At 38.5% G+C, this 26714-nt stretch overlaps 3 protein-coding genes across 4 annotated transcripts in view; all 3 read right to left on the bottom strand.

Moving 5' to 3' along the window:
* Positions 1-26714, bottom strand: part of LOC129730458 (neuropeptide CCHamide-2 receptor-like) — a 132140-nt gene that overhangs the window by 97130 nt on the left and 8296 nt on the right. The gene's annotated exons all lie outside the window — the stretch shown is intronic.
* LOC129729193 (uncharacterized) lies at positions 28-1818 on the bottom strand. Its single transcript, XM_055687683.1, has one exon. The coding sequence runs from the start codon at positions 1816-1818 to the stop codon at positions 28-30; it is 1791 nt and encodes a 596-aa protein (XP_055543658.1).
* Positions 1996-4353, bottom strand: LOC129729192 (uncharacterized). Its single transcript, XM_055687682.1, has one exon. It carries the CDS (start codon positions 4351-4353, stop codon positions 1996-1998), a length of 2358 nt encoding a protein of 785 aa, XP_055543657.1.

Here is a 26714-nt window from a genome sequence, read left to right as displayed (position 1 = left end):
TAACTGACTGGTGGCTGTTGGATTGGTTCAGAAACATCTTACACAGCGACGTGTTATCAATCGAATAGTAGATCTAGCATTCAGAAGCCAATATCTTTGTCTCATGGCATTCATCAGACCAGTCTGGCCTACGTGGAGCATCTCGATGTGCATTTGTAGAACTAATGATCGCACTATCGGATCCTTATCTGGCAATATGACAGGATGACGATTCTCAAAAGGTAACTGCGAGTGATCCAATCGACCTCCTACTCGAAGAAGTCCATCGATATATACAGGGCGTAAATTTCCAAGTCTCCTACAAGGTTTGTTGGCACGAACTCGCTTGATTTCGTCGGCGAAACGCTGCTGTTGTATGAGACGAACGAGCACATCGGCTGAGTGACGAAGTTCACAGACGGTCAAATGTTTTTGAAGTTCTCGATGTTCTGGATTTCTTTTGCGACAATTTTTTACAAAGCGCAACATGTAGCCTGTGATTCGTTGAATTTTGCGAAAATTGCTATACCTGCTTAAAGATGACACTAAATCTGCCCTCTCCTCCGCTGTTGTCACCATGGCCTTGAGTTCAGGCAGCTCATCATCTGGTATTTCTTCTGGAGCATCCATTTCATAATTTCCTATTTGTAGGAACTCCGGGCCGTTCCACCAGAGACTGTTATTCTTGAGGAATTCGGGAAGTTGACCTCTGGACACAACGTCGGCTGGATTTTGCTGAGATCGGACGTGTTGCCACTGATGCTCGCCGGTTAGGTTTTGGATTACAGCAATTTTGTTTCGTACGAAGAGTTGTAGCCGGTTAAGTGGTTTTTTAATCCAAGCCAAGACGATTGTACTGTCACACCACAATACGGACCTTTGGATTGTTATTTGCAGAGCTGGTAGCACCTTTTGTACTAGTTTGGATAACAAATGCGCGGCGCATAATTCCTTCCGTGGAATGGAAAGCTCGCTTAATGGAGCCAGCTTCCATTTGCTAGTGAGTATACGAAGTTTCGCCGAGCCATCGACAAAAATGCTTCGTAAATATACGCATGCACCATATGCTGCGATAGAAGCGTCTGAAAACCCATGGAGCTCGTAGGCAACCGCGTTGTCGAATATTACACATCTTGGAATCTGAATGTCGGTGAGGTACACAAGTGAGGCTTGCAATTCTTGCCACTGACGCGTTGTTTCATCGTCCACTATATCATCCCATCCAATTTTAAGTTTCCATAGTTTCTGTATTAGAAGTTTGGCTATAACTATAACCGGTGATACCATGCCGAGGGGGTCAAAAAATTTGGCAATTTCTGAGTATATTACTCGTTTCGTAGATGGTTGCGAAGCTGGTTGATTTGGATGTGCAGCAATGCATAGAGTATCGGCAGATGGATCCCAAAGTAATCCCAACACTTTGATAGCTTCATTTACTCCACGCTCTTTCAAGGTTATTCTTTTCTCTTGCTCTTCCACTGGGATGCGTTCTAGAAACTTCTGGGAGTTGGAGCACCACTTGTGTATGGGAAATCCTCCTTGTGAAAGAAGCTGCTTCAGTTGTTGTTGTGCGTTAATGGCTTCCTCTACTGATCCGGCACCTGAGAGGATATCATCCATATATGTCTCTTCCTTAATGATGCGAGCGGCAATGGGAAACATCTCGCCATTCTCCTCGGCGAGTTGCACTAAGCATCTAGTTGCTTGATATGGTGCCGATGCGGTGCCATATGTAACGGTGCACAACTCCAACACGCGCAACGGTAACGATGGTTTTTCTCTCCAGAAAATTCTCAAGAATTGACGGTCCGACGGTGCAGCAAGTACTTGACGATACATTTTTGAAATGTCTGCGGTGAAAGCTACTTTGAATGTACGGAATCGTAGCACTATATGATGCAGATCATTTTGTACTATAGGGCCCACTTGCAGCACCTCATTCAGAGAAAGTTCCGACGGTGTTGATTTTGCACTTGCGTCAAACACAACGCGACATTTCGTACTTGAGCTGGAGGGTCACAGTACTGCATGATGTGTTAAATAATAAAGTTGCTGGTTTGGTTTATCTTGTGATTCTGCTACCTCGCGACAATGTCCAAGAGACTCGTACTCACGGATAAAGTCCACGTACTGTGCTTGTAATTCTGGGTTACGGATGAGTCGCTTCTCCAACATCAAAAACCGCTTCAAAGCCAAGGAACGGCAATTATCCAGCTGGGATAAATTACTTCTAAACGGAAGCTTAACAATGAATCTTCCGGTTTCGTCACGCTGGTAGGTGGAAAGAAAATGCGTTTCGCATTCTATCTCCTCTGCTGATAGTTTGGGAACATCTGGCACCTCCTCGACTTGCCAGAACTGCAACAATTTCCGTTCAATATCTTCTAGTGCAACGTGCGAATACTGGAGCGACACGTTACACAAGTGCGGTTCGACGATAACACCAGCCACAATCCACCCGACATGAGTGTCTCGAAACTGTGGTAGTCCATCGGCTAGTTGAATCAGACTCGGTTTCAGGATATCGAAGAATAGTTCTCCACCTATCAGCAAATCTATCTTTTCCGGTGTGTGGAACATAGGATCAGCGAGAACTACTCCTTTCGGTATTGTCCACTGTGTAACGTCAATCTTGGAAGTTGGAATTATACCTGTTACCTTGGGAATTACTAGACACTCTAGGCTGGCGTTAAAGGAAGACACACGGGAGCGGAACTTGATCGTCACTTTATCTCGGGCGAGAGTGCGTAAGGCATTAACACCAACGATGGGAACATTGGCTGGTTTTTTGAAAAGACCTAAGCGGTTGGCCATTTCTTCTGTTATGAAGTTCACCTGGGAGCCGCTGTCCAAAAGTACACGGCATGGATGGGGTTGCTTTTTTTGGTCAAATACATGTACTATTGCGGTTTGCAACAGTACAGTCCTTCTAGATTGTACTTGGTATGATGAGCAGGTGTTGGAAACAGACGACTCTACCACGGTGGGTATCTGCGCAGCATCAGCTTGCTTTGGAATTTCTGGAATCGAAGGCGGATTTGCCACCGTCTTGACGGGAAGCGAAACATTGGGTTTAGTCTCTTTGTTGAACATTCCATCCGAATGCAACAATGTGTGGTGACGTCGTTGGCATTTGTGGCAGGCCTTATCAGAAGGACAATTTTTTGATCTATGTCCCTTACGCAGACAGTTAAAACACACTCCAGCAGCTCGAATTTTTTCGTTCTTTTGTGCAGGTGAAAGATCGGTGAGTGTTGGGCATAGGACATTCCGATGGGAACCACCACAAATTTCACAGATGGGTTGCGAAGTGCTAGTGGATGAGGTGTAACATTTCTGCGTCTGAGCCTTCGATGGTAGTGGAACTTGCTTCATCTTTGTTGAGGTGGTTGCTTGGATTGCAGATTCACAGTTATCCAAGATTTGACACCGTGTTTTCAGGAACTCGATAGTTTCTTTGTACTTTGGAAGTTCTCCCTTCTTCATTGTGGATTCCCAAGCTTGTCGAGTAGCGTTGTCGAGCGCCGAAATAATCAAAAATACGAAAAAATGTTCCGCTGTGCCATTAATTTCTTGCTTGAGATATCGCAGGCTTTCAACGTGATTGGTGGCTTCATTCACAAGTGCACGTAATTCTTTATGCGATGCTGACGACATTTTCTTCAGAGATAACAACCCTCGGTAGTGGCCTTCCACGATAGCCCGCTTGTTATCGTATCGATCCATAAGGACATCCCAAGCTAGCTTGTTATTCCCTTCACTAAGAATTTTAGTATCAAGGGTTCCAGCGGCATTTCCGACTAGCGCTTTTTCGAGATGATACAGCTTGACGGCATCTGTATCTCCCGAATTGGCCATTATATCATTAAAAATGGCCTTGAACTTTGGCCATGCGGCATAATTTCCGTCGAATGTAGGAATCGGCATCTTAAGGGGTTGTTGCTGGATAATTACTTGTTGATTTTGCGGGTTCGATGAAGCATTTGGCGATGTCCGGTTGCTTGCTTCCAATCGTAACTCCTCCACTGCATTACACACGGCGGTATAAGTATTTTCAAAATCAGCACATTCCTGTTCTTGTTGATCCAATGCTTCATCCGATACCAAAGACAAAATCTTACTGTGAAACGCACTATATTCCGTGTACACTGCAGATAGGTTTCTTGACAACACATTCAGCTGTGCCAATCCGATAGTGGAGTTCGCGATTATCGTGCGTTGAATTCGCACCAGCTTTTGCTTTACCTGGGAACGCTGGCGACAAACCACACGATATTCCTTTTCCATATCAAGATCAACGGGAACATCCTCGACGAATCCGTGAAATGATTTTTCACTATCTTCCGATCGCGACGGCGAATGCATTACGGGCATTATATCGGTACTTAGTTGAGGAAAAAAACACGAACGTTAAAACACGGCGAACTACAAAACGCGACACGTAACAACGTGTTCGTTGAACTGTTCAAATTACCACCGCGATATAATGTTCATGCACTGTTCAAATCACCACCGCGATATACTTTAAAACGCGGCAAGTCAAAACACGATCACGTTCGAACACGTTCAATCCTTGCTCAATCCACAATCGCAGTAGTGGCGGTAGGTAGACAAGAAGAAGCACACTGGCGGCGCGGTAGGACTGTTTCACTGGCTGGTTGACACCAAACAATTATCCGGTTCGGGATGGACCAAAATGATGTTCGCACTGGAGGACAGCAATTGGGGAACTGAACTGACCGAGCGAAGCGGCAAGGCAAAATTTCACGAAGGAGGAAAATTCATTAACTCAATTAGTCCTGAAAAGAACTGGGTGGGTTGCCTCCACTCTGGTCAGACGGTTGGAATAAAACTCCAATGCTCGCTATCGAACTTGTATTTTCCTGTTTCTCTCTGCTTCTATAATGATTTTCTGCTTCTTCTGCTTCTTCTACGATGTGAACAACTGGGTAATCAAAACAAAACTGATGACTTGAACGACGCGTCTGCTGCTTTTATAGCGTCGCGCTGGGGGCGGGGTTTAGCGGTCCTCGATGATTGGCTGTTCTTTGTTAACTGCTGAAAACGGCTGCCTTGTTGTTGCTTATTGTTGCTACTTTCGGCGTGAGACGGAACAGTGTATTTTCCGAAATATTAATAATTTTTTGAGCTTAAATTGAAAATAACTCGAAAACCGATGCCTTTAGAATATTTACTACCAAGAGCTTTTTGATTCAAAATGACTCTCTGCATCTTTCAAAATTATCAGAATACAAATATTTTGAAAAATGTTTAAATTAGAATTTTTATAAAAAAATTAATCTACCATAAAAAAAATATTTTTCATTTCTCCATTCTGGACTTTTTTTAAAAAGTTGCGTATTAACGTCAAGTTTCTTTAAAAAACAATAAAAAAAAATCAACTCTTTTTTTTTAAATTGAAATTTAATGTTTATTTTTAATTTTTTTTTGGCAAAAAAAAATTTTTTGTACAGTGTACAACTCATTCTCAGACAGTTTTTCTATACAACCAACGGTTTCTGGGCTGCAATGCTTCGAATAAAACCTATGACAAAAGGCATACGCCCTTTTAGAATGTAACTCATGGGTGTAAAAAATCTCTCCACCTGTGAAAAATGCTCAGTTTGCTAAGCCAAATACGTGTGCAAAGTTTCATTCAAATCAAAAATGGTCTATTAAATTTTCGCGTATTTCCAGGCGATTTGGAATGATTTTGCTCTGATGTTACTATAACTTTAAAGTGATTCTCGTATATAACTTTGATATGGACGGTGACAGGAAAGGTATGTTAAGTAAATTTATACCGGTAATGAGTTGTATAGGTAGAAAAAATTGCATCAAAACATGGCCTTGTCATACACGTGTTTTCAGTTTCTGTTGCATAACAAAATTTTCACAAAAAAGGAGTTTTGTTTGGGCTCCCAGCAAGTCCCAGCAAAAACTCACCCACCATTGGAAAGGTTGTGTTTCTGGATAAGTACCAGGAAGAAAATCTGCGCCATCCTCACCCATTCGTAATTGCGATCAATGTGAAGTTGGAACGTTCAGATTTGCTGATTTTTTTTATTTAATGAGTGCATTTATCATGCCTTTGTCATACATCGATTGTAAAAATTTGATTAGTTTTTTTTATATTGTGTGATAACTTGCCGAGTTTTCTTCAGAAATACCCTATTCGGGTTGATTACGCACTCTAACATTCGATTGATAGAAGGTTTCTGTTTCTGGAGGCAAAACTTGAAGAAACTCTCAAATATAACCATAAGATATAAAAACAAGATCACCGTGGTCCAAATCTTACAAAAAAATCCTCAAATGTCCTTTAATAAACACTCGATCTTTAATATGTCAACTGAGTCGCTTCAAAAGTTAGTTTGAACAAAAATTGACAGCTCAGCAAAGCGAAAAAAATCGTTGAGCCCAACCATAAAATTGTAAAGTTGGTCAGAAGCTTCGCATTCATGTCGTCCAAGCAAAGCATTGATTGCAGTGATCGATTGTGTCTCTTGGGCAAAACGCTAATGCTAAGAGAAAATGTACCATTGGACGAGTTGTGTTACGCTAAGACAAGACGCGACAGCTGGCTTCTTATTTTTCTTTTCGTAACGGCCGTCATCCCCGTTGAATTTTTTTTTGAACATTCCACGCCGTTGATGCCAAAATGATTATTTTTAACAACTTTTGCAGGTCAATGAAAAAAAAACGAATTTAAAATGCAATATATATAGGCGAATAATACCCATTTTTTATTTATTATTTTATGTTCAATAAAGCGTACTTCTACTATCAAATTTTTCCTTCCTAAGTTTCTTGGTATCCCCGGACTTCAACCGAAATAGTAAAAAAACGATTAATCAATGCATTTTTAAAGTTAGAACAGTGAAATACATTACTTGGTAATATCATGTCCCTTGCATACTTTTGCATCATCATTTATGAACAGTTATAATAGCTAAATTATGACTCTCCAGCAACACTGCGTTACAGTGAAAAGCAACCTCGTTGTATTTTCTACGTGACGATTGCGTTATCGGATTCAGCCAATCAGCAGCCTGGTCGCTTTTGGTTGCATGTAACGGTGACCAGCTGTCGCGTCTTGTCTTAGGTGTTACGCAGCTCCCAATGGGAACTTTCCATGACTCAAGGATTTGCTGGGAGCACTGCGGTTTCCAACATTATGAAGAGCATATCAGACGATCCTTCCATAGCGAATGATTTCAAAGACGCTTAAAGAGCAGCATCTATGACTGGCAAAGAAGCATACACCAGAACAATCCCTCACTATATTTGTTAAAGCTTTTTTTAATTCCAGAGTAATAGCAAAGGAAGGTTCTTATATCACTGCTAGGTAATCCAACTGGATGAAATCTTGTTAATAATAAGTTTTTATGTCTAAATATATAGCTCATTAGAGATAAAACCACTTTACGACGCATTTGCTATCTGAAAACTCATTAGAATAGTTTTGGCCAGGTTTTTGTTCTACGTACTTCTATGTGTTGCGGTGCCAGGAAAAACAATACGATTTTATCTAGGACATTTGCAGTGGATCAACAATTCCTCTATCCACAATCTGAAAATTTCAAAACATATTTTTGCAGAAAAACACTTTTCCAATTCATCTAGGCAGAAAATTCAGACGAATGTATTTTAGTAGCTGCAACCAGAGTTTTCCAGATCCAATGAAAAATGCATTGAAACATATGTTATGAGAGCCATTAAGTGTTCCGCCCCAAATCAAATCTATAGTACCCGGCCAATTCGTTCCCCCGTGCTAAACGTATCGGACGAGCAGAATTAGTCAAAATGCCAGGAAGCTGCCAATCCATAAACCCACACTCACGTCAGTTCGCACCGGCATTACTGCCAAAAGCATCAACACTCAGAGGTATATACCAATCAACAAGTGAACAAGTGGAGCTGGTTTAGTTTCTAGACTGCCCATCGGATGCAAATTGATTTCCCGAGCCGCTGGCTGTACTAAATACTGGAAAGAAATTAATCGAATCGTCACCAGCAACGTGAGAAAAATTCTTTCGCTTTCGAAAGGTGAAATCAAAACATACTGAAATACAGTATAATTTTAGTTACTTCAAAAATGAGTATTATATCAACCGGTTCGTGTTCACCCCCGTACCGGTAATGATAAGTGCGCTTCTGGCTTTGGACTTTTCAATCAGCTTTGGCATACAATATCATAATGTTAGAGGAGCTTGGTGAAAAAAACGTATTTCTCAATGCTGTAAATCATCGAGATTTATCATTATCAATCGATATTTTTTATGGTATTAAGCAAGAACATGCAACGGATTAATCACCTGAAACTAAACGGAAAAGAACCTCGCGACGGTATCTCCTACAACCGCAGCGCGGTTGTTGAAAAGTGTGCAACAAGTATGCATAACATGAAAAATGGTATGAATGCGTGAAAACTCGTAAACCTTGATTAGTCCATTCATAGATTGCCGCATGGATGTTTATTTTTTCTGGACTGCTGGACGATCAGTAGAGGGGTTTGCAAAGCGCCACTGTGACGCCGACGGCAGTCGATCTGCTGCGGTTTGCAGTGTTTTGGAGCTTCTGTCGAGAAGAAAATTGTGCGGGCCCAACGCTATGAGAGTCACGGTCAGAATTCATAAGTGGAAAGTGAAAATGAAGAGCCAGAAACGCAGCGTAGTGACTTTTTGCGCTACGAATGTTTCACAATTTTGAATACAACAAATTATTTCGGACGTGTTCTGTTTTTTCTTATTACATTGAGGTTCAGTATGTGACAAAGGCGGGAATGAAGTTTTATGCGCTTCAACTCAGATTGTTGAAGGAAGCAAATTTGATTTCGGCAAGATGCGGTTTTCTTTTAGTGGTACCGAGATTAGGTCAGGTCATGTCATGTCAAATTTTATTCAAGTCTGTAGATCATAGAGTGAATTAGAGAACACAAATATAAAATTGTTCATTGTTCAAGTTCAAGTTGATGTTGTCAAAATTTTCATTTAAAAATATACTTTTCAGTTCTAAATTTGTCGTTATTGAGAAATATTAAATCTAAAAGTTGGTTGGTAGGATTTTCGTTAACAGAGCAAGAATTATATATGTATTCCGTATTACCAAATAATCTCAGGCTCAGATATATCCAATAAAGAGAAATATCGAACGGTATCGTTAGGCGCTGTATAAATAAAACCTTCAATCATATAGCAGCATCAAACGGACACTCATGTATATATTTAAACATCATTGGCACCCTTACGAATGCCCCGAAATTAATGAGATTTCTCTCATTTCTGTAAAATTAATTGCCTTGGTTTACATCCGACGATCAAACTCCCGGTCGGACTTGAATTGGAAACTGAAATCTATGAGCATCAACAAATCGGGTGGTGAGGGGAAAGGAACGGAAAATCCGACACTTTTCCTCTAGATTTGGCCACTTACTGATGAATTGCGAGCTACGGCTGCTGCTGCCGAGTCGGATACAGTCTGTCTCGTATGTAGATGCTAAACATCCTCTCCATGTTATTAATTTAGCAAACAGCTGTCTGGTAAGAAATAAATCAACGATGGTTGGTACAGTATCGTTATTGAATGAACCTGACAACAAAAATCTACATTTTTGGCATAATCATTTATTATTCATCTTGAACAAAACATAGTACCTACTACTATTAAAACAAAGTACCACCCTAGAGCCGTAGTTGAAGGACGGGTGGTATGTTAAAATGTAAATTGACGACGATGAAATATGACCTTCATATTAACACATTTTAATTACACATTGCCTAGCCACGAGTTCCCGTTAAAATTGGTGCAGCCAGTAGTGTCTCACACATGACCGCAACACGCCTGTTTAACGCGGGTAAAACAAGCTGATTATAACTGATGGTGATGTTCGAAAGCGTATACCGGAGTCGACTTGCACTGGCAGACTATCCTGGCCTGCGATGAAATGTAAACTGTGTACGTATCATATTCCTATGCAGGTCAAAATCAAAACTAATGCGATCGTAAACAAAAACCAAAATGTTTCCGCCTTCCGCAGCAACAACAGAACGCGCTTGCACAAGTTGTTGCTTCCGATGTCAGTCGCTATGGAAGCAACAAACTGGAACTCATTCTGGAGCACTAATTTGGACGCTAGACCATAGCATTTTAAACTTGTTCAATTTGAATTCAAGGACCGAATTTAAGTCGTAATTTGAGAACGCATCAGGAGATAAATATTACTCAGAACTGATTTCTAGCGGACTGGATTACGGCTAGGCTGTAACATTTTGAATAAATAAAGCGTGTCCGCTTCATGACAGTCGTCCTCTTGGGAATTGCGAAACGACACACCAAGTAAGACATCAAAACGCCGCAGCGCACCGTGCGAAAATAATCAATCAAGAACCTTTGATCCAGTTGTCGAGCGGCAGGTAAAACGTGTTAGGTTTACAATCAAATTGGATTTTCCCTGGAATTGAATTTTCCTGTCACGATAATCTAAGCTGAAGTGGCATAATCTATATTCTTAGTAATTTAATAGTTCGAGATTTGATTTCATGGCTGCCAAATTCATCATTGGAAACTGGTAGCAGTGGACTGAGGGTTAATTTAGACCCTAGGTAGGAATTGATTTAGCCCTGGAAATTGTAAATCTTCAATATTCTTGTTTGCTGAGTATTTAGGATTGGATTAAGAGTAATTTGATAAAAAATGTTCCAATGCAACTTTGCACAAATGTTCTATGGGCTGAAAATGTCATTTTATGCTTGAAGCATTTTTTTTTTTTTTTTTTGAATGACGACTAATTTGTGATAAGGGTTTATGCAATGGTATGGTAACAAATATTTTTAGAGCCAGACTAGTTTGTTTGATCGGTATGACGTCTTCGGCAATGTTGCGGATAATCTTTCAGCAATTCCCCAGAAAACTGGCAACCATTTTAATCAACCATTTTTGATTTGGTCAAAACCTGGCGCAGATGTTTCTTTGGCCAAAAGATGCCATTCCATTTTGTGCTATTGGTTCATTTCGAATCTCGACTTGTTTTTGAGAAGCTACGTAAAATGCATGCTATCTAATGAAGGTATTGATGATTACAAATCTTTTCAAATCCAATACAGTTGCAATGGCGTATCCAAATGTGTTTCAAAAATCTAGTGAAGTTTCAAAAAAAATCGACTTTCTGTCTTCCAGTTCGAAAACCTACTGGCTCGACGATTCAGCCATTTTCGAGGGACTTCTAATACAGAAATCTCCGTACGTGCGAAGAAAATAGTGACCGCCCAGATTCAGGTCTGTTGCTAGATTGATTTTTTCAAACAAATTACACTAAACCCCGAAGAAAAACAATTTTCGTTTCAGATTTCCCCCTGTCTTTATCTTTATCACTATATTTGTTTTGTTGCTTACAATTTTATTTTAAGTTTTTAGTAAAGTGGGCAATGCATGTAATCTTACGAAAAATGAACAACGACATAAGGTGTATCTTAGGCTTAAATTTTTCTTAGAAAAAGATAGGACACCCCAGGATGAGGAAATTTTTTTGTAAGTCTAAGTTACTCCACAGACAGACGTCCAATTCCGTGTAAATTTTCCTTCCGCCTGGTGACCTTATCGCTACAATACATTTTTTCTCGCTGGTGTATGAGGCTGGCGTCACTGGTAGCGCTTTCTGGTTACGAATTGCTACTACAAACATCTTTACACAAGTTTGGTATTCAGCTTGGACGTCTGTCTGCGGTTACAACTTTTGTCTTTGTTCATTTCTCGCATCCATGCAAAACTACATACATCACCCACTTTTTTTGTTGCCTACTCAATTCGCTGCCATGCGGTCGTTTTTGATTCTCCCGTGGAAAACAAGGTGTCTAGTATCAGCACTTTATTCTGGCGAATGAATATAACGAAAATATAATATTTCAGACTTGCATTAGAAGGTTGCATCAAATGTCTGTATGTGGGAAATGAATTTGGTCACTACACCCGATTCCTTTTTTGCACGGAGGATGCGTCTTGTGTAAAAAATGCAAAAGAACTTGTTATTTCGAGAAACTGTGCAGAAAAAGAAAAAGAATAAATTAAATATATTAAATATATTTTTATCTTACTTCCTTGGAAAAAAACTTAGAGAATTATAATTAAAACATTAAAGATGTCAAAAATAATCTAAACTTTTTTTTATGGATGAAGTTATTACAGAATTCTCCGTACGTGCGGAGATCACAAATTACACTGAAACCCCGAAGAGAAACAATTTTCGTTTTAAATTTCCTTTTGCCTTTTTTATAGATTTTCAAAAATTGTATGTATTTCTCAAATGTCAGATCTGTTATAAATTTAATAATCATATGTCAAATGAATGTTATGAATGTCATAAATGTCACGAATGTCCTCAATGTCATCAATGTCATCAATGTCATCAATGTCATAAATGTCATAAATGTCATAAATGTCATAAATGTCATAAATGTCATCAATGTCATAAATGTCATAAATGTCATAAATGTCATAAATGTCATAAATGACATAAATGTCATAAATGTCATAAATGTCATAAATGTCATTAATGTCATAAATGTCATAAATGTCATAAATGTCATAAATGTCATAAATGTCATAAATGTCATAAATGTCATAAATGTCATAAATGTCATAAATGTCATAAATGTCATAAATGTCATAAATGTCATAAATGTCATAAATGTCATAAATGTCATGAATGTCATAAATGTCATAAATGTCATAAATGTCTTAATTGTCATAAATGTCATAAATGTCATAAATGTCATGAATGTCATAAATGTCACAAATGTCATAAATGTCATAAATGTCGTAAATGTCATAAATGTCATAAATGTCATAAATGTCATAAATGTCATAAATGTCATAAATGTCATAAATGTCATAAATGTCATAAATGTCATAAATGTCATAAATGTCATAAATGTCATAAATGTCATATATGTCATAAATGTCATAAATGTCATAAATGTCATAAATGTCATAAATGTCATAAATGTCATAAATGTCATAAATGTCATAAATGTCATAAATGTCATAAATGTCATAAATGTCATAAATGTCATAAATGTCGTAAATGCCATAAATATCATAAATTTCATAAATGTCATGAATATCATAAATGTCATGAATGTCATAAACGTCATAAATGTCATTAATGTCATATATGTCATTAATGCCATTAATGTCGTAAATGTCATAAATATTATAGATGCCAAAAATGTCATAAATCACGGTGCTCTCACAGACTCTCACACAGTTCTTCATCTCTGGATAAATTTTAAAAAAAAATCGTTGGTAACACTTTTGAGTTATGTCCATTCTATGTCAAAATGACCAATATTCTTGAAAAATTCATGCAAACTCGATTAGTAATTGGTTCTAGTCTCTCAGATTTCAAAGGTACTTTGTATGTATAGATGTTTTGTCTGCCTATGAGCAATTTGCATGAACAAAACACAAGCCTACGCTTTGAAAAGAGCCTAAATTCTTCAATTCAATGAAACTTATATAACACTGATAAACACAAATGCACTCCAAAAGCTCAAACAGGAAAAACATGAAAGATTATAGCTATTAAACCATTCCTGTGAATTTTGGTGTCCCTAGACATTACCGTTTTATCAGAAACCTAAATGAGTTCCCTGGTAAACATAATGTTAAAGCGATGAACCCTATACTCTCACGTAAGTTGACGCATTTTGGTAATGGCTAGGGGCACCAAAATTCATAGGATTGCACGCTTGGAAAAAATGAACCCAAATTCCCACTAATTAGAAGCCGCTGAGTTGGAAACTTGAAATATAGCATTTCTTATGTGAAATTGGCCAATAAATCGATTGATGATAGTTTCATCTTGTGCAGGGCACGGGAAAGGTCTATATTTCCAAAAATTCGCAAAAATAGGGTGAAAAGGGGCCAAATAGACCATTTTCCGTGCCATGCACAAAATGGAACCTTCACCAATCGATTTATTGACCAATTTTACATAAGAAATGCTGTATTTCAGGTTGTTAGTCCAGCAGCGATTATTTAGTGGAAATGTGGGTTCTGGTTATTCCACTAAATAATCGCCGGTAGACTGGTAACCTGAAATATAGCATTTCTTATGTAAAATTGGTCAATAAATCGATTAATGAAGTTTGATTTTGTGCAGGGCACGGAAAATGGTCTATTTTGCCCCTTTTCACCCTATTTTGCGTATTTTTGGAAATTTAGACCTTTTCTCGTGCCCTGCACAGGATGAAACTATCACCATTCAATTTATTGAGCAATTTTACATAAGAAATGCTGTATTTCAGGTTGCCATCCCAGCGGCATTTGATTAGTGGGAATTTGGGTTCATTTTTTCCCAGTGTGGAATGGTTGAATAGCTATAATCTTTTTTTACCGGTTCGAGCTTTTGGAATGCAATTTATTTTCATTTTGTCGACCAGTGTAATATAGCGGTCGAAAGTTGATTTCAAGTTATGTTGTGATTACTGAAGAAAACTGTAGTAGGCGTTGAAAATTGATAGGGATTTCATAAGTTTCCCTTGGAAAATTTGAATCATTGTAGACATCATTGTTTGTCTGTCTATCTGTCTGCCTGTTCGGCAACCGGAGTAAATTCCTCACGTGCCGGCTACCCCACTAACAGTATTTTTCATCTTGCTAGGCGCTTTGAAAGGATTAAGCCAGCTAACAGTCACGAGGGCGTGTGAGCAGAAAATACAGAAGATCGGTGAATTTTTTCCAATACGTTTGTTTTTTTTTTTCTTTATTCGATCCAGTTCATTTTGAAAAATAGTTTTTATATCTGGTCGACGTGCGACCAGACCGAACCAAGCGCCAAAAACAATATTTGGAGTAATCGGCGATTAAAGTTTAACCACCCCGTATATTTCCTGCAGGCTGCTGCAGATATTTTGTTATAACACCATTATAAACTGTTCAAATGATTTCGTTTTTTCAAGAAACATAGATTATCAATTTAATCAACCGCTGGTGATAAAAACTCGATTTTTAAAAAAATGGGTTCGGTCTGGTCGCACGCCGACTATCTAATAATAATTACTTGCCCCCCTTAAATCAAACAATTTTTGTTTGCGTACGGTGGAGCACAACGCTCCTGCCAAAATGGACAACATGCAGGTGGAACTATTCCTGGATATGGGTACAGAAGGGGAAGAGATTGAAAACTCCCAAAGTTACCGAAAGTACAGGTGAAAGCTTACGCATTTGCCTCGACAGGTCTCTCCCCTCCCTTTTGTTACATTAAATTTATTTTGTTACGGCCCAAACATAAGTCATTGAATATTATTCGAATTGGTAAAGACCTGGTAAAACAGTTTTCGGTCGTAACCGAGGTTGCGAATGCGAATTGTAGTGAGTATCTTGAAGCAAGCTAACGCGCAATTGCTAGATACGAGCTCTTCACTAGAGAGTATTGCGTGTGTATCTCTGCCAAGGATGTAGAAATCGACGGTGTGGTAACCGAGGAGAGTCTCACTGTCGATGATATTTTGCGTTATGGGATGGGCTGTTTAAAAAATCCCTTGATGCAAAATGTAAAGATACTGGATTGCAAGCAATTGCATTCACTGTACATCGATGAAGGGAAGAAGAAATGCTTGCCTTCGGATTCCGGGTAACATTACCGGGTCTACACTGCCGAACTACATCCTTCTGGAGAGGGATCGTTTGCGCATGCGGAATTGTAAGATTTTGGAAAAGAGTGAGGAGTATTCAGACGCAGACCGGCGGATACTCGATTTTGCCGGACTCTGTACCGGAACAGAAAACCTTTCACGTCGCGTTTTCAGCAACTATTTGATTTTCCACGTTGAAATTTTCTTTAACTTTCCACTCGTACAACAATAAAGCTTCAGGGTTAGTTACAATCGAATTCAACCTGTTGAAGAATCTACCCGATTCTGCAAAAAGACGCTAGCTGAATGTATTCAACAAGTTTTATGGAGCTAAGCATTGTTCCACACGACTGGAGGGAGGTAAATGTTATTGCTATTCGAAACTCCAAGGCATATGGCAGACAAACCGCTTTGACACGTTAGTGATTTTATTGTGGCGTCACATATTTTTAGTTGTGTAAAAATATCTGATTTTGTGCCAAATAATTGTCATTTTTGCTTCTACTACTCGACTACTCGACTGAAGCGCATCCAGAGTTAGAAAAAAGTTTACGAAAATGTTGCTCTAATGTCGTTTTCGTTTTTGAGGTGTAGCTACCCCGCGGACTACATTTTGTCCCAGTGCTGTTTTTTTTTCATTTTCTGGACTATCCCGGACTACCCTTTTTCTGTCCCGGACAGTCCGCGAAAGAAACAGAGTGCAGTTTTAAAGACATCAACTCATTCACACATATGTGTCAAAATCAAAAAAAAAGTGTCAAAATCGGTTTGCTTTGATAATCGTTCTTCGCATGTCAAACATCAGTTTGGATTTTATTTATTTTATTTTGTTATTTTGTCCTTTTTAAGTAAATTGGCAAATTTTTCGTGCAGTAGCACAAACGCGACAAAAAGACAATAGCGATAATGACCGAAACAAAAGTGACAGCTACCTCTGGTATTACGCACACCATTGCAACTGCTCGGAAAGTGTTTTTTTTTTTCAGCTGCAAATTGTAATTCGGGACGGTATAGTCCTGCCGTAAAAACGAATTCGACAAAAGGGAAACAACGTGTCGTCATGAGTTCCCCCGCTTCAAAGACGGTAATTTCAGGTGGAGAAACGCCAAAAACTTTCGAAGGTGCTGAATTGGGGAATTACTCGATGATGATCCACGCCAAACGCAGGAACAGCTTCGATGAGCCATTTCCGAGCGAATGTATGCTTTGGGAATGATTCAAACACAAAAGAAACTGGGGCACCTCATGGTTTGAAGCCGAGGAACGTGAGCGCCGTTTTTTCACCAGTGGAAAACTGCTCCAGTAGCAAAAAGAAAGGGTTTTCTTCATCTCATCATGACAGGTGATGGAAAACGGATTCATCATAACAAACCAGAAAAAAAGAAAGTTGATGATGATGGTCCCACCTCATACCCCTACATCGGTTTGATTTATCTATGAAAGATATTATTTAGAGACATACAATGTAACCAGTAGGCAAACAAATAACGGACTGATTATTATAGTAACCCTTCAAAAGAATACCAATAATTTGAAAATAAAAAAACGATTTTTCAATAACATCATTGATCCAAGGCTCATCCAAAACATTTCCAACCCGAAAATTATCTGGATTTGGTTAGGAATCGAACCTAACATTTAGGAGCTTTATCTAATCAGAATTGGTTCTGGATAACGATCCAGAACTACGAGAGAGATCCTATGATACTATAGTTCCCGATAACGAGCTTTACAGTCCACAGGCAAACCCAAGCCTTTTCAGTTTTTTCTCCAACCCTGATGTACTCAGTATCCAGATTGTCTATGTCAGTCTACGCGCAAGTGGCTCAAACATGTGTAGTCAACACTTTTTTTTTAACTCCACTTTTTATTATTAGTAGCTATATTCAAACAAAAATCCATCATCATCAATGAACATAATAACTTAGTGTACCAGATAAATTAAAAAAAAAACTTAAGTATTACCATCTTCTTAATTAATTCACAAAAATTTCGTTGAAATCTGTCTACAAAACAGTCAACAAATCTGTCTACAAATCCAATTACCAAGAAATGAAAAGATAATTTGCTATTACGCTAATGTTTACGGCACAGCTGGAACAGTTTTCTGGCCATTCACATTAAATTTAATTCCTCGCTGTTAGCCGTCATAATTCGGATAGCATTGCGCTTAATTACACCTTCAAAATCTGAAGTGCGTGCCCTCCAAATGAAGGCATCAATTCCGCGTTGTGCTCTTGGCCTGAGCCTTCACTCACTTCATTACACGATATTCGAGCAGAAGAAAACCTTCAAAAAAGCGCCGGATCTTGCCAGTACGAACCGCAGATTTTGATTGTGCAATTAACATCATATAATTTGTCATGCCAGACTTGTTTGGAAATCGCAGCAGAGCCGGTTGCCCGCTGTTGATTAGCGAAATTACTTTTTTTTCGCAATCGTGCTTTCACAGAATTTCCGCATTTCGAGGTAGAGAAAACCGCAAAAACAGTGCTGCTGCGAGAGATAGGAAGCGGTGAGAGGTGAAAAGGTGCTTATCTATTCGAGCAACCAGTCGGAATCAAAATGTTGTGGATTTTAGGGATTAGGGTTTTCTGATACCGATCGGGTGTCATCCGCTGTTGCTGTCGGTTGATGGTTTTGTTTGGTTGCCAGACACCAGAAAGTGACATCGGAAGGGGTAGAAAAAATCCGTGCCCTATCTTCGCACGGATGGAACTGCATGCTATACAAGTTTTTTGGAGGTTAACAACATCCATGATTAAGTTCAAGTGTTTTACAGTTCGGATTGCAATGTAGTTAAAGCTTTCAATCTGCACTTTGTTCTAGTGGGATAATCAACTTTTAATTGTAAAGTTTAGATTACTTGTTGACCTACTAAATCCCACTCAATTTTTCTACTGTGTTTGTTTTAATTTGTTAACCAGTCCACAATGCAGTCACTTTCTACAGTAACAATCTCACATGTATCCCGCTACTGTTTTCTGTGATTTACCTTTTTATTTAAACATGGAACCTCTACCACCGGCCTGACTAACACTTGGTTGCCCTTCGTACATAAAATACTGAACCTAGTAGGAAAAGCACTCTGAGTTTGCTTGGGATCCGGCACATTTCTTATTCATCCTCAGCATCTAGCTTACTGATGCCGCTGATTTCCGAGAGCTACCGTGGCCGTTTTTTTTTCGCTCTGTCGCTCAAGCTTTGTTGTTTAACATTAGAGAAGCAGCCGTCCGTCGGGAGATTTAATATTTACTGCACCGGTCAGACGTTTTTGTGTACTCGTTGCCACTCTCTGTTCTGGCCTGTCTAGCGTGACTGGATGAGTCCGAGTGCGGTGTAATGTCAAGTCAGGAGACATGTTTATTAGTTTTTTTCCAAGAATGTAATTACAAATAAAGTCCAATTAAATAATCTACCAATTTGTCTTGTATATCACATGTTGGATGTAATAAGACATGATGTCCCTCCGCTAATTGACAATGGAAAGACCCGAAAGTGAATAATCTCTGATTGAGCTCCAATAAAAATGGCAATAAAAAATTAAGATGAAAACCGTTCCCAAAATCAAACCCAAAATCGCTAGAAAAAGAAAAAAAAATCACAGAAGGGTTGTGTGCAAAGCCACGACCGCAATGTTGAAGTTGAATACTTTTACAAGAAAGATAACCCGGATACTTGCGTGTCAGTCATTTTTCCTAGCAAATAAATGTTGATCGAAAATTCTGTGCAAATGAAGTTGAAGTACTACTTAATTTCAATTTGCACATATAAATACGACCTCACTGAACAGGAAAAGAACAAACTCTTTACGGCGCAAACAAGTTTTAACAGTCAGAGTATATGTACATGTGAATTCAACTTAAGATATATAACTTTTGGTTAAAGCTCAGAACGAGAAAATATTAAATCTTCAATTCATTTGTTTCGTTATCCTAAAAAGAACAGTTTGTTGTTGAATTTAAAATCGGATATGACGCTTATTGCATCTTTGTGTTACGCCGATATCGGGAGTTATGGTGAACTTGCGTATGACGAAGGCATCGTATTACCTGTTTTATTGAATGAGAGAAAGAGGAATATTGTAAAATTTTGTAAACATTTAATTCAAACAATATTACCAAATCGTAGTCAGGATCTCTGACAACAAAGTTGAAGGTTGTTTTCACACTGAAAATCAGACAGCCAGCAGAAGTTTTGATTGCCAAAATCCAGAATGCCGAACAGCCGCAAAGAGAGCGGTTTATTCACCTACGGCAAGTTTCTCGCCCCATCGCCCGCGTTCGCGTTCACCATGGCAGAGGCCTAACTGTCTTTGTGAATGCGTTCTAACAGGGCAGTTTGTTATTCAAAGTCGGTTATGCGTATCGCAGCCTTTGCGCTGCTCCTACAGTGGGGGGTTTACTAAATAAAGTAAAAGTGAAAATTAGACAACTACAACAGAATTTGATTGCATCCCGCACAGAATGTCTGCTTGTGTTGATGCGAGAAAATTATTACCCTTCAATTATTTGTTTATTTGCCTTGAAAAAGGCATTTTGCGGTTCAAATCGGTTGCTGATCACAACCTTTGAGCTGCCCTAACAGTTGGGGAATTAAGATACACGGACAACATGCACTGTGGAAGCTATTTCACATTCAGTAAACGGGTGCGACAGATTTAAATTGCTAGGATCCAACACAGAATGCTTGCTTGCGTTGTCAAAAAATATTAACTTTCAATGACTTGTTTATTTGCCTTGAAAAAGGCATTTTGATTTCCAAAATTGGATTTCCTGATGACATTCTTCATGCTGCCCCAACACGGGGGGAATAATGGCAGTCTGGCGACACACGCTGAGAAAAACCGCGCTGCTCCTGAGACGTGGTGACCAACCACAGGGCTAGTGCTGCTGCTAAGGAAGGACGACTGCGGTTGTCGCTGTTTTGAACTGTTATGAGCGGCTTCGGCTGAAACAGGCTCTTATATAGGCCAAATAGCATATTTTCAATTGCAAGGTATATGATTCTGTCGACCGTGCTTGGGAAGCAATCATATAACGACCAATCAGGGGTCGAATTTTTCGTTTTGACAAGGCTTGACAATTTTCAATAGTACAATAGTGTGAATAATAAAATTACAATTATCTTATTTTGGGGAGAATCTTAGACGACGAAGAACGAAGGAAATCCATCGGATACTAACCGATTTATTAGCATTTGAAATTGGACGTATTTTTCACTTTTTTCGGTTTTAGATTTTCATTTCACATCCCTATGTAGCCGAACTTCCTGAGAGAAGTATTCTACTTCAAAACAACTCCGAAATCGATATCGAATTAAAATGTTTTTAGAACATTACATATGGGCAATGACACTAAAACTTAAGAAATAATTTCTCGCTACTCGAATATTCTTAAAGTAATTTTTATCATATCCTTGGTTGAGTAGATTCTATAACAGAGAGTTTCCTTGCTTAATGAACTATCGTCCAATGTAAAATAGTCCCGAGTTCAATCAAAGTTTGTGCAAGTACGTAATTTATCAAACTAAGTATTTTCCACAGGTTGAGGAAATTTTTATGTCAAACAATAAATACATTTTAGTGTGCACTTCATTTTTCTATTCCTTTGTTTATTTAACTATTTGTAACTTAAATTTTGAATATCTTGCAAACAGATGGTTCAAAAAAGTTGTTCATTATTAACTTTATGATTCGTTATATTCTCTAGAATTATTTAAAACCATTCGAATACAATTACTATTGAGAGATACTGAAATTGAAAAAAACCTTCGACAAAGATTTTGTCTGAAATTTCGCTGTTTTGGACTTTTTTTTTTTTGTTAATAAACTTTCCATAAAGACATAGAACTTTTTTAATCGTCAAAGCAGTTGCTGTCAAAAGATTCATGCAGACACGATATTTTTTCCATAAATAAATGACAACTGGCCAACATTAATTTATGGGCCTTTAAATTTCACAGATATCCTGGTTTTAAAACAGTTGTCAGCTAAATTTGAAATGAATTTGGAATTTTTTTTTTTATTTGCGGCCGTTTTTTTTTTTTTTGTATATGCTTTTCAGACATGCTGAGATCCTTTCATGAACTTTAGATGAAATAAGATATATTTCTTATTCTTTGTTTTTTTCTTGTTAGCAGAGGTACTTTTAAGTTTTTTTGTGCTAATTTGAAATTCTTTTTCATAAACTTTGTTTCAACTCTTTCAGACACTTTCAACTAAGCTGTGGTTAATTTGAAATAAGTTTTGCGTTTAGTCTGATCCATCTATGGAACCACTTTTAACTAAATTTGTAATAAATTTTTGCTTTGCCCGTTTCTGTTTTTTGGTCTTTGTCAGTGTTTGTTCTTCTTCAATAAAGTCACTGGTCACATATAATAAGTATTCGTCGTTTTATATCACTTTTTGTACTTTACGACCTTCCAAAGGGCATTACTCAAAAATGTATCGTACGATGATTTTGAAATTTTGACCAGAGATTGTGGACGTCATAACGAATCGAATGATGTACTCAGATTCTTTGGTGCATTTTATTTTATAATAACGGTCTGTGGGAGCCCCGTGAATGATGATTGCGGAATTGGTATGCCGGACGAAAAAAAAAATATTTATAAACAGCTAGTTGTTGGTACGATTTTAACTTTTCAGCATTCATCCTTGGTCCATTTTAGCCTGTAGGTGTGATTTTGACTATTTCAAGCTCATCTCACGATCACACATTTGTATTTTTGGTATTTTAGAAGTGGAATATGCTCCAGGTTTGTTATTTTAGTATTTTTTTTTTGTTTTGAAAAGGATTTCAATGAAAAATTCGAGTCTTTTCGCTAAATTTTATTCCTTTTGATTTTTTTTAGGTAAAGCTAGAAGATTTTTTTTGGAAGACTTTCCAAGCCAAATATAAGATCACTTAATACTTTTTTTCCGACCGTTCATATCTTTTAGTTTGAATTTGGATTTGTTTTTTTTTTTGTGTTACTGCTCTTTATCCTTTTGCAATTGCATTTGAAATCAATGTCATTGTTGACCTCTTCCGTTTTTCGACTAAATTTTGGTAACTTTTTGTCCGACTTTTCTATCGTCTAAAGCAATTTCGAACTATTTTGAGGTAAATTTACGACTTGCATATTTGTTGGTGTTTTGTTGCCTTCAAATGCTTTTTAAGCCGTTTCCGATGAGTTCTCTGCAACTTCCCGACTACTCCAACGAAGTCATCTTGGACCTTTGATTTTTCTACTGTACTTCAACGACGTAAACTTCTCCCCTAAAGGTTCACGGTTGTCTTTTGCCGATGACTTCAAAATGTATTTTGAAATCCAGACGATTGAGGATGCTCATTTCCTTGAAAGACAATCAGCAATTTCTGCTGAGTGGTGTGAAATCAACCAGATGACACTGAAGCTCGATAAATGTTCGTTTATCACTTTTACGCGAAAAAACCCAGCTTCGTTTCAACTGTCATCTCCTAGAAGATCAGCCTCATTACCAAACTGAAACGTTTGATTGCACGAGAAACCAAAGAACGAGCAATGCTAAGCTTCCGTGCAATTTCAGCTGGATCAAGCAAACAAATATAGGGCATTATCCTAGGTGTCAGTAGAATCTACAACATGTTGCAGAAGTTACTGCTGATAGAAATCTGACTGACACCGATACATTGGTAGTGTTGGCAGAAACAATGATTTTCAGCAATTAAATTGACAGTGGTAACTTTGAAAAACTATAGCATTTTTTGGGGACATCTCAGGTTTTAGGGTATTCGGCAAAGTTGTTAGGCATCTGAAACCTTATCTTTTGAAGTCATGCAACGCAAATGCAAAAAAGGAGGGTTTTCTATACTAATATTCATACAAGTTTGAAATGTAATGCGCCAAGCAGAGACAAAACAATCTACTTCCGGTGAGTTTAGAATTGTTTGGGGCCCCAAATAGAAAATGGTTTGTCTCAATACTTTGTTTTTGTCTTACGGTGTACATTTTTTCTGGAAGAACGAAATTACTGTCACAACTTTGCCGAAGACATAATACCAAACAAACAACCTTTAATGTTGAATTTAATGATCAGACAACCTTCAATGTTTATTTAACCTTTTGCAGTAAAAAAGGTAAAAGGTTGGCAAATGGCTGGACACGTGTAACTTGAGACCCTAATGCGGCCATTTACCTGTGTCCAGCAACTCCTATCCCAACCTCCACGTGGTGCCGACCGGAATACGAGTAACCTTAGCGGAGATCGGGTAACCCCGGTGGAAACTATGGTCGTATGCTGACTGGGAAGGGGGTCGTACGCGGCTGTATCCCCATGGGAGCGGCGTACAACAGCGTCTGACCCGAAGCACGCACTTCTTTTAAGTACCACATCTACTACAGTGGCGGCAAAGCAGCAGAACGGGGCGTCGGTTTCGTAGTGCTGGGAAATCAGAAAATAAGAGTCATCCGGTGGAGGCCCGTAGATGACCGTATATGCGTGTTGAGGTTTAAGGGCAAATTCTTCAACTACAGTTTAATCAACACCTACGCACCGACAAACGGCAACTCCGATGAGGTCAAAGATGAGTTCTATGACAAGCTTGAGCGAATCTATGACAAGTGCCCAAAACAGTAAACGTAAAATTCGTCATCAAAGACGCAAATGCACAGGTTGGGAGGGAGGAATTTTTCCGTCCGGTCATTGGAAGGCATAGTCTCCACTCGTCAACCAATGAAAACGGCCTGAGGCTGATAAACTTTGCCGCGGTCAGTGATTATTTGGACTGTGGACACATATTTGCGATTAATTGGGCCATTTTTTTGAGTAGTTAGTTCTGTGAGAGTTTTCCGAAAATATTTTACGATTTTTTAATTGAGGACTGGGTGCTTAAAAATTTAGTTGCAATAATAATTTAGAAGATTGCACGCGCTGAGAAATAATGTCATTGATAAAGTAAAGCATTGAAAGTTCGCGGTGTTCTTTAGGTGCTTGTATGTCTATAAGCATGCAGCGTGTTTCATATGATGGTAAGGGAAATGCTGTCCAATTTAGCTTACGAAGCGCGTACAAAAGGAATTGTTTTCGGACAGATTCAATGCGTTCTTTATGTGTTACAATATAGGGATTCCATAAAATGCTACAGTATTCCAGAATTGGTCAGACGTATGCGATATATAATAGTTTGATTGTATATGGGTCTTGGAAATTATGGCCGAAGCGTTTTATTAAGCCCAGCATACTATTTGCTTTGTTGATTATTGTGTTATAATGTTCTATGAATGTAAGTTTGGAGTCTAAGACTACGTCCAGGTCTCTTACAATCGTAGTACTAGCCTCGCAATTGACCTGTACACCAAACAGTTGACCGCGAAGTAATGATTAATAATAACAAACAAAAATTCTAGATTCGAATCGGAATGTAGTTCTGAAGTTTTGCTTTTATGCAGACAGTTTCAATACAGACTGCACAAAAATGAACGATTGCACAAAAACAGATTTAGCTGGAATTATATTCTTATTTATATTTGATTTTTATACAGTTAAACGAAATTATATACAAAAACGTTTATTATCAGACTCATCCTAAAAATCGTACCCAAATGTTACAACGACCTCCTTAGAGGAATTGACTTGTTCTGGAACCAAGAGACTCAAAGTATCATTCATTGCAAAGAAGCGGATTTTGTGTCGATTAGATGCTGTCCACGTGCGCATGAAATCTGCTTTAATAACACTAATTCGCTGTTTAAGCATCTTTCGCGATTTCAAGAACGATTCATTATTTGGAAAAACTTCGCCTCCAAAAAACTGAACTTATCATTCCATGATGTGGCAGAGGATTCTTGAAGCCGTTTTCAAAGAAGTTTCCTCTGAAAGTTTTTTTCGGTGTCTGAAAACACGTCGCGATTTCAAAAAAACGACTCATAAATTTAAAAAAACATTGCATAGGATTGCATAAAATCATGATATATCCTAAACGCGCAAACATGCGCAATTTATTTTTTCTGGACGTGTTTAAGGACACTCGTATCTACTTAAAAATGAGTTTGTTTGTGCACAGAAACGTCTAGAACATAGAAAAAAACAATTTCGAAGTTCAATTCGAAAGGTAAAATATCCATAATTGGCAATGCAAAATATACAGTCAACAAGACACCAAACCCTCCATCTAAAATGTTCAAAACCTAATGTATACCTCTCATTTGAAAATCCATATTCGCAACAGGCCGAATAAAATCACCAGTATTATAAATTTTACCGAAAAAATCACAAAACTTCGTATTCAAAATCTGCTTTGCTTTTACCTTCTAGTTTGACAGCTGTTGTGAGCCAAAAACAAAACAAATTAAAGCAAAATAGTTACCATGGGATACCCCCACTATCTATGAATCTAGTGGTATTAATTATGGGGGTTCAATAATAATTTTGAGTTTTGCAGTTTATTCCAACTTTTGTACTCAAATACCCCTATGTGGACTGGTTGGAAGGCCTCATATGCCCTATCTATAAGAAGGGTCATCGATTGGATTGTGGCAACTATCGAGGCATAACGTTGCTCACCTCCGCATATGAAGTGCTTCCCGTATCCTGTTCTTCAGATTGAGACGTTAACGGAATCCTTTGTTGGCGAATACCAGGCTGGTTTTCGACAAGGGCGTTATACGACGGATCAAATCTTCACCCTGCGACAGATCCTCGATAAGTTCCGGGAGTACAACTTACCGACTCACCATATGTTTGTGAATTTCAGGGCGGCATACGACTCAGTGAAAAGAAACGAGAATCGAGATCATGCTGGAACAAGGCTTTCCTACGAAACTAATTAAGCTGAGTCGTATGACGCTGGATGGATCGAAATCATGCGTGCGGATAGCTGGCGAGAAATCAGCCGCGTTCGTAACGTTGCATAGACTCATCACGAAATCTCACATGCTTTTTGGCTTTGCGGACGACGTCGATATCATCGGTATCAACCGTAAGGCCGTGGAGGAGGCCTTCGTTCCTTTCAAGTGGGAAGCAGCGAAATTGGGACATGTCATTAACTCTGCCAAAACGAAGTACTTGGTAGCTGGCAGAGAGCGTGAGAGTCCCCGTGGTGTTGGTGCTGAGGTGGAGATAGATGGGAAACGATT

The sequence above is a fragment of the Wyeomyia smithii genome, chromosome 3, assembly GCF_029784165.1.
Source record: "Wyeomyia smithii strain HCP4-BCI-WySm-NY-G18 chromosome 3, ASM2978416v1, whole genome shotgun sequence".
Taxonomy (NCBI): Eukaryota; Metazoa; Arthropoda; class Insecta; order Diptera; family Culicidae; genus Wyeomyia; species Wyeomyia smithii.
The sequence above is the reverse complement of the archived record's forward strand: the minus strand, read 5'-3'. Positions and strand labels throughout refer to the sequence as shown.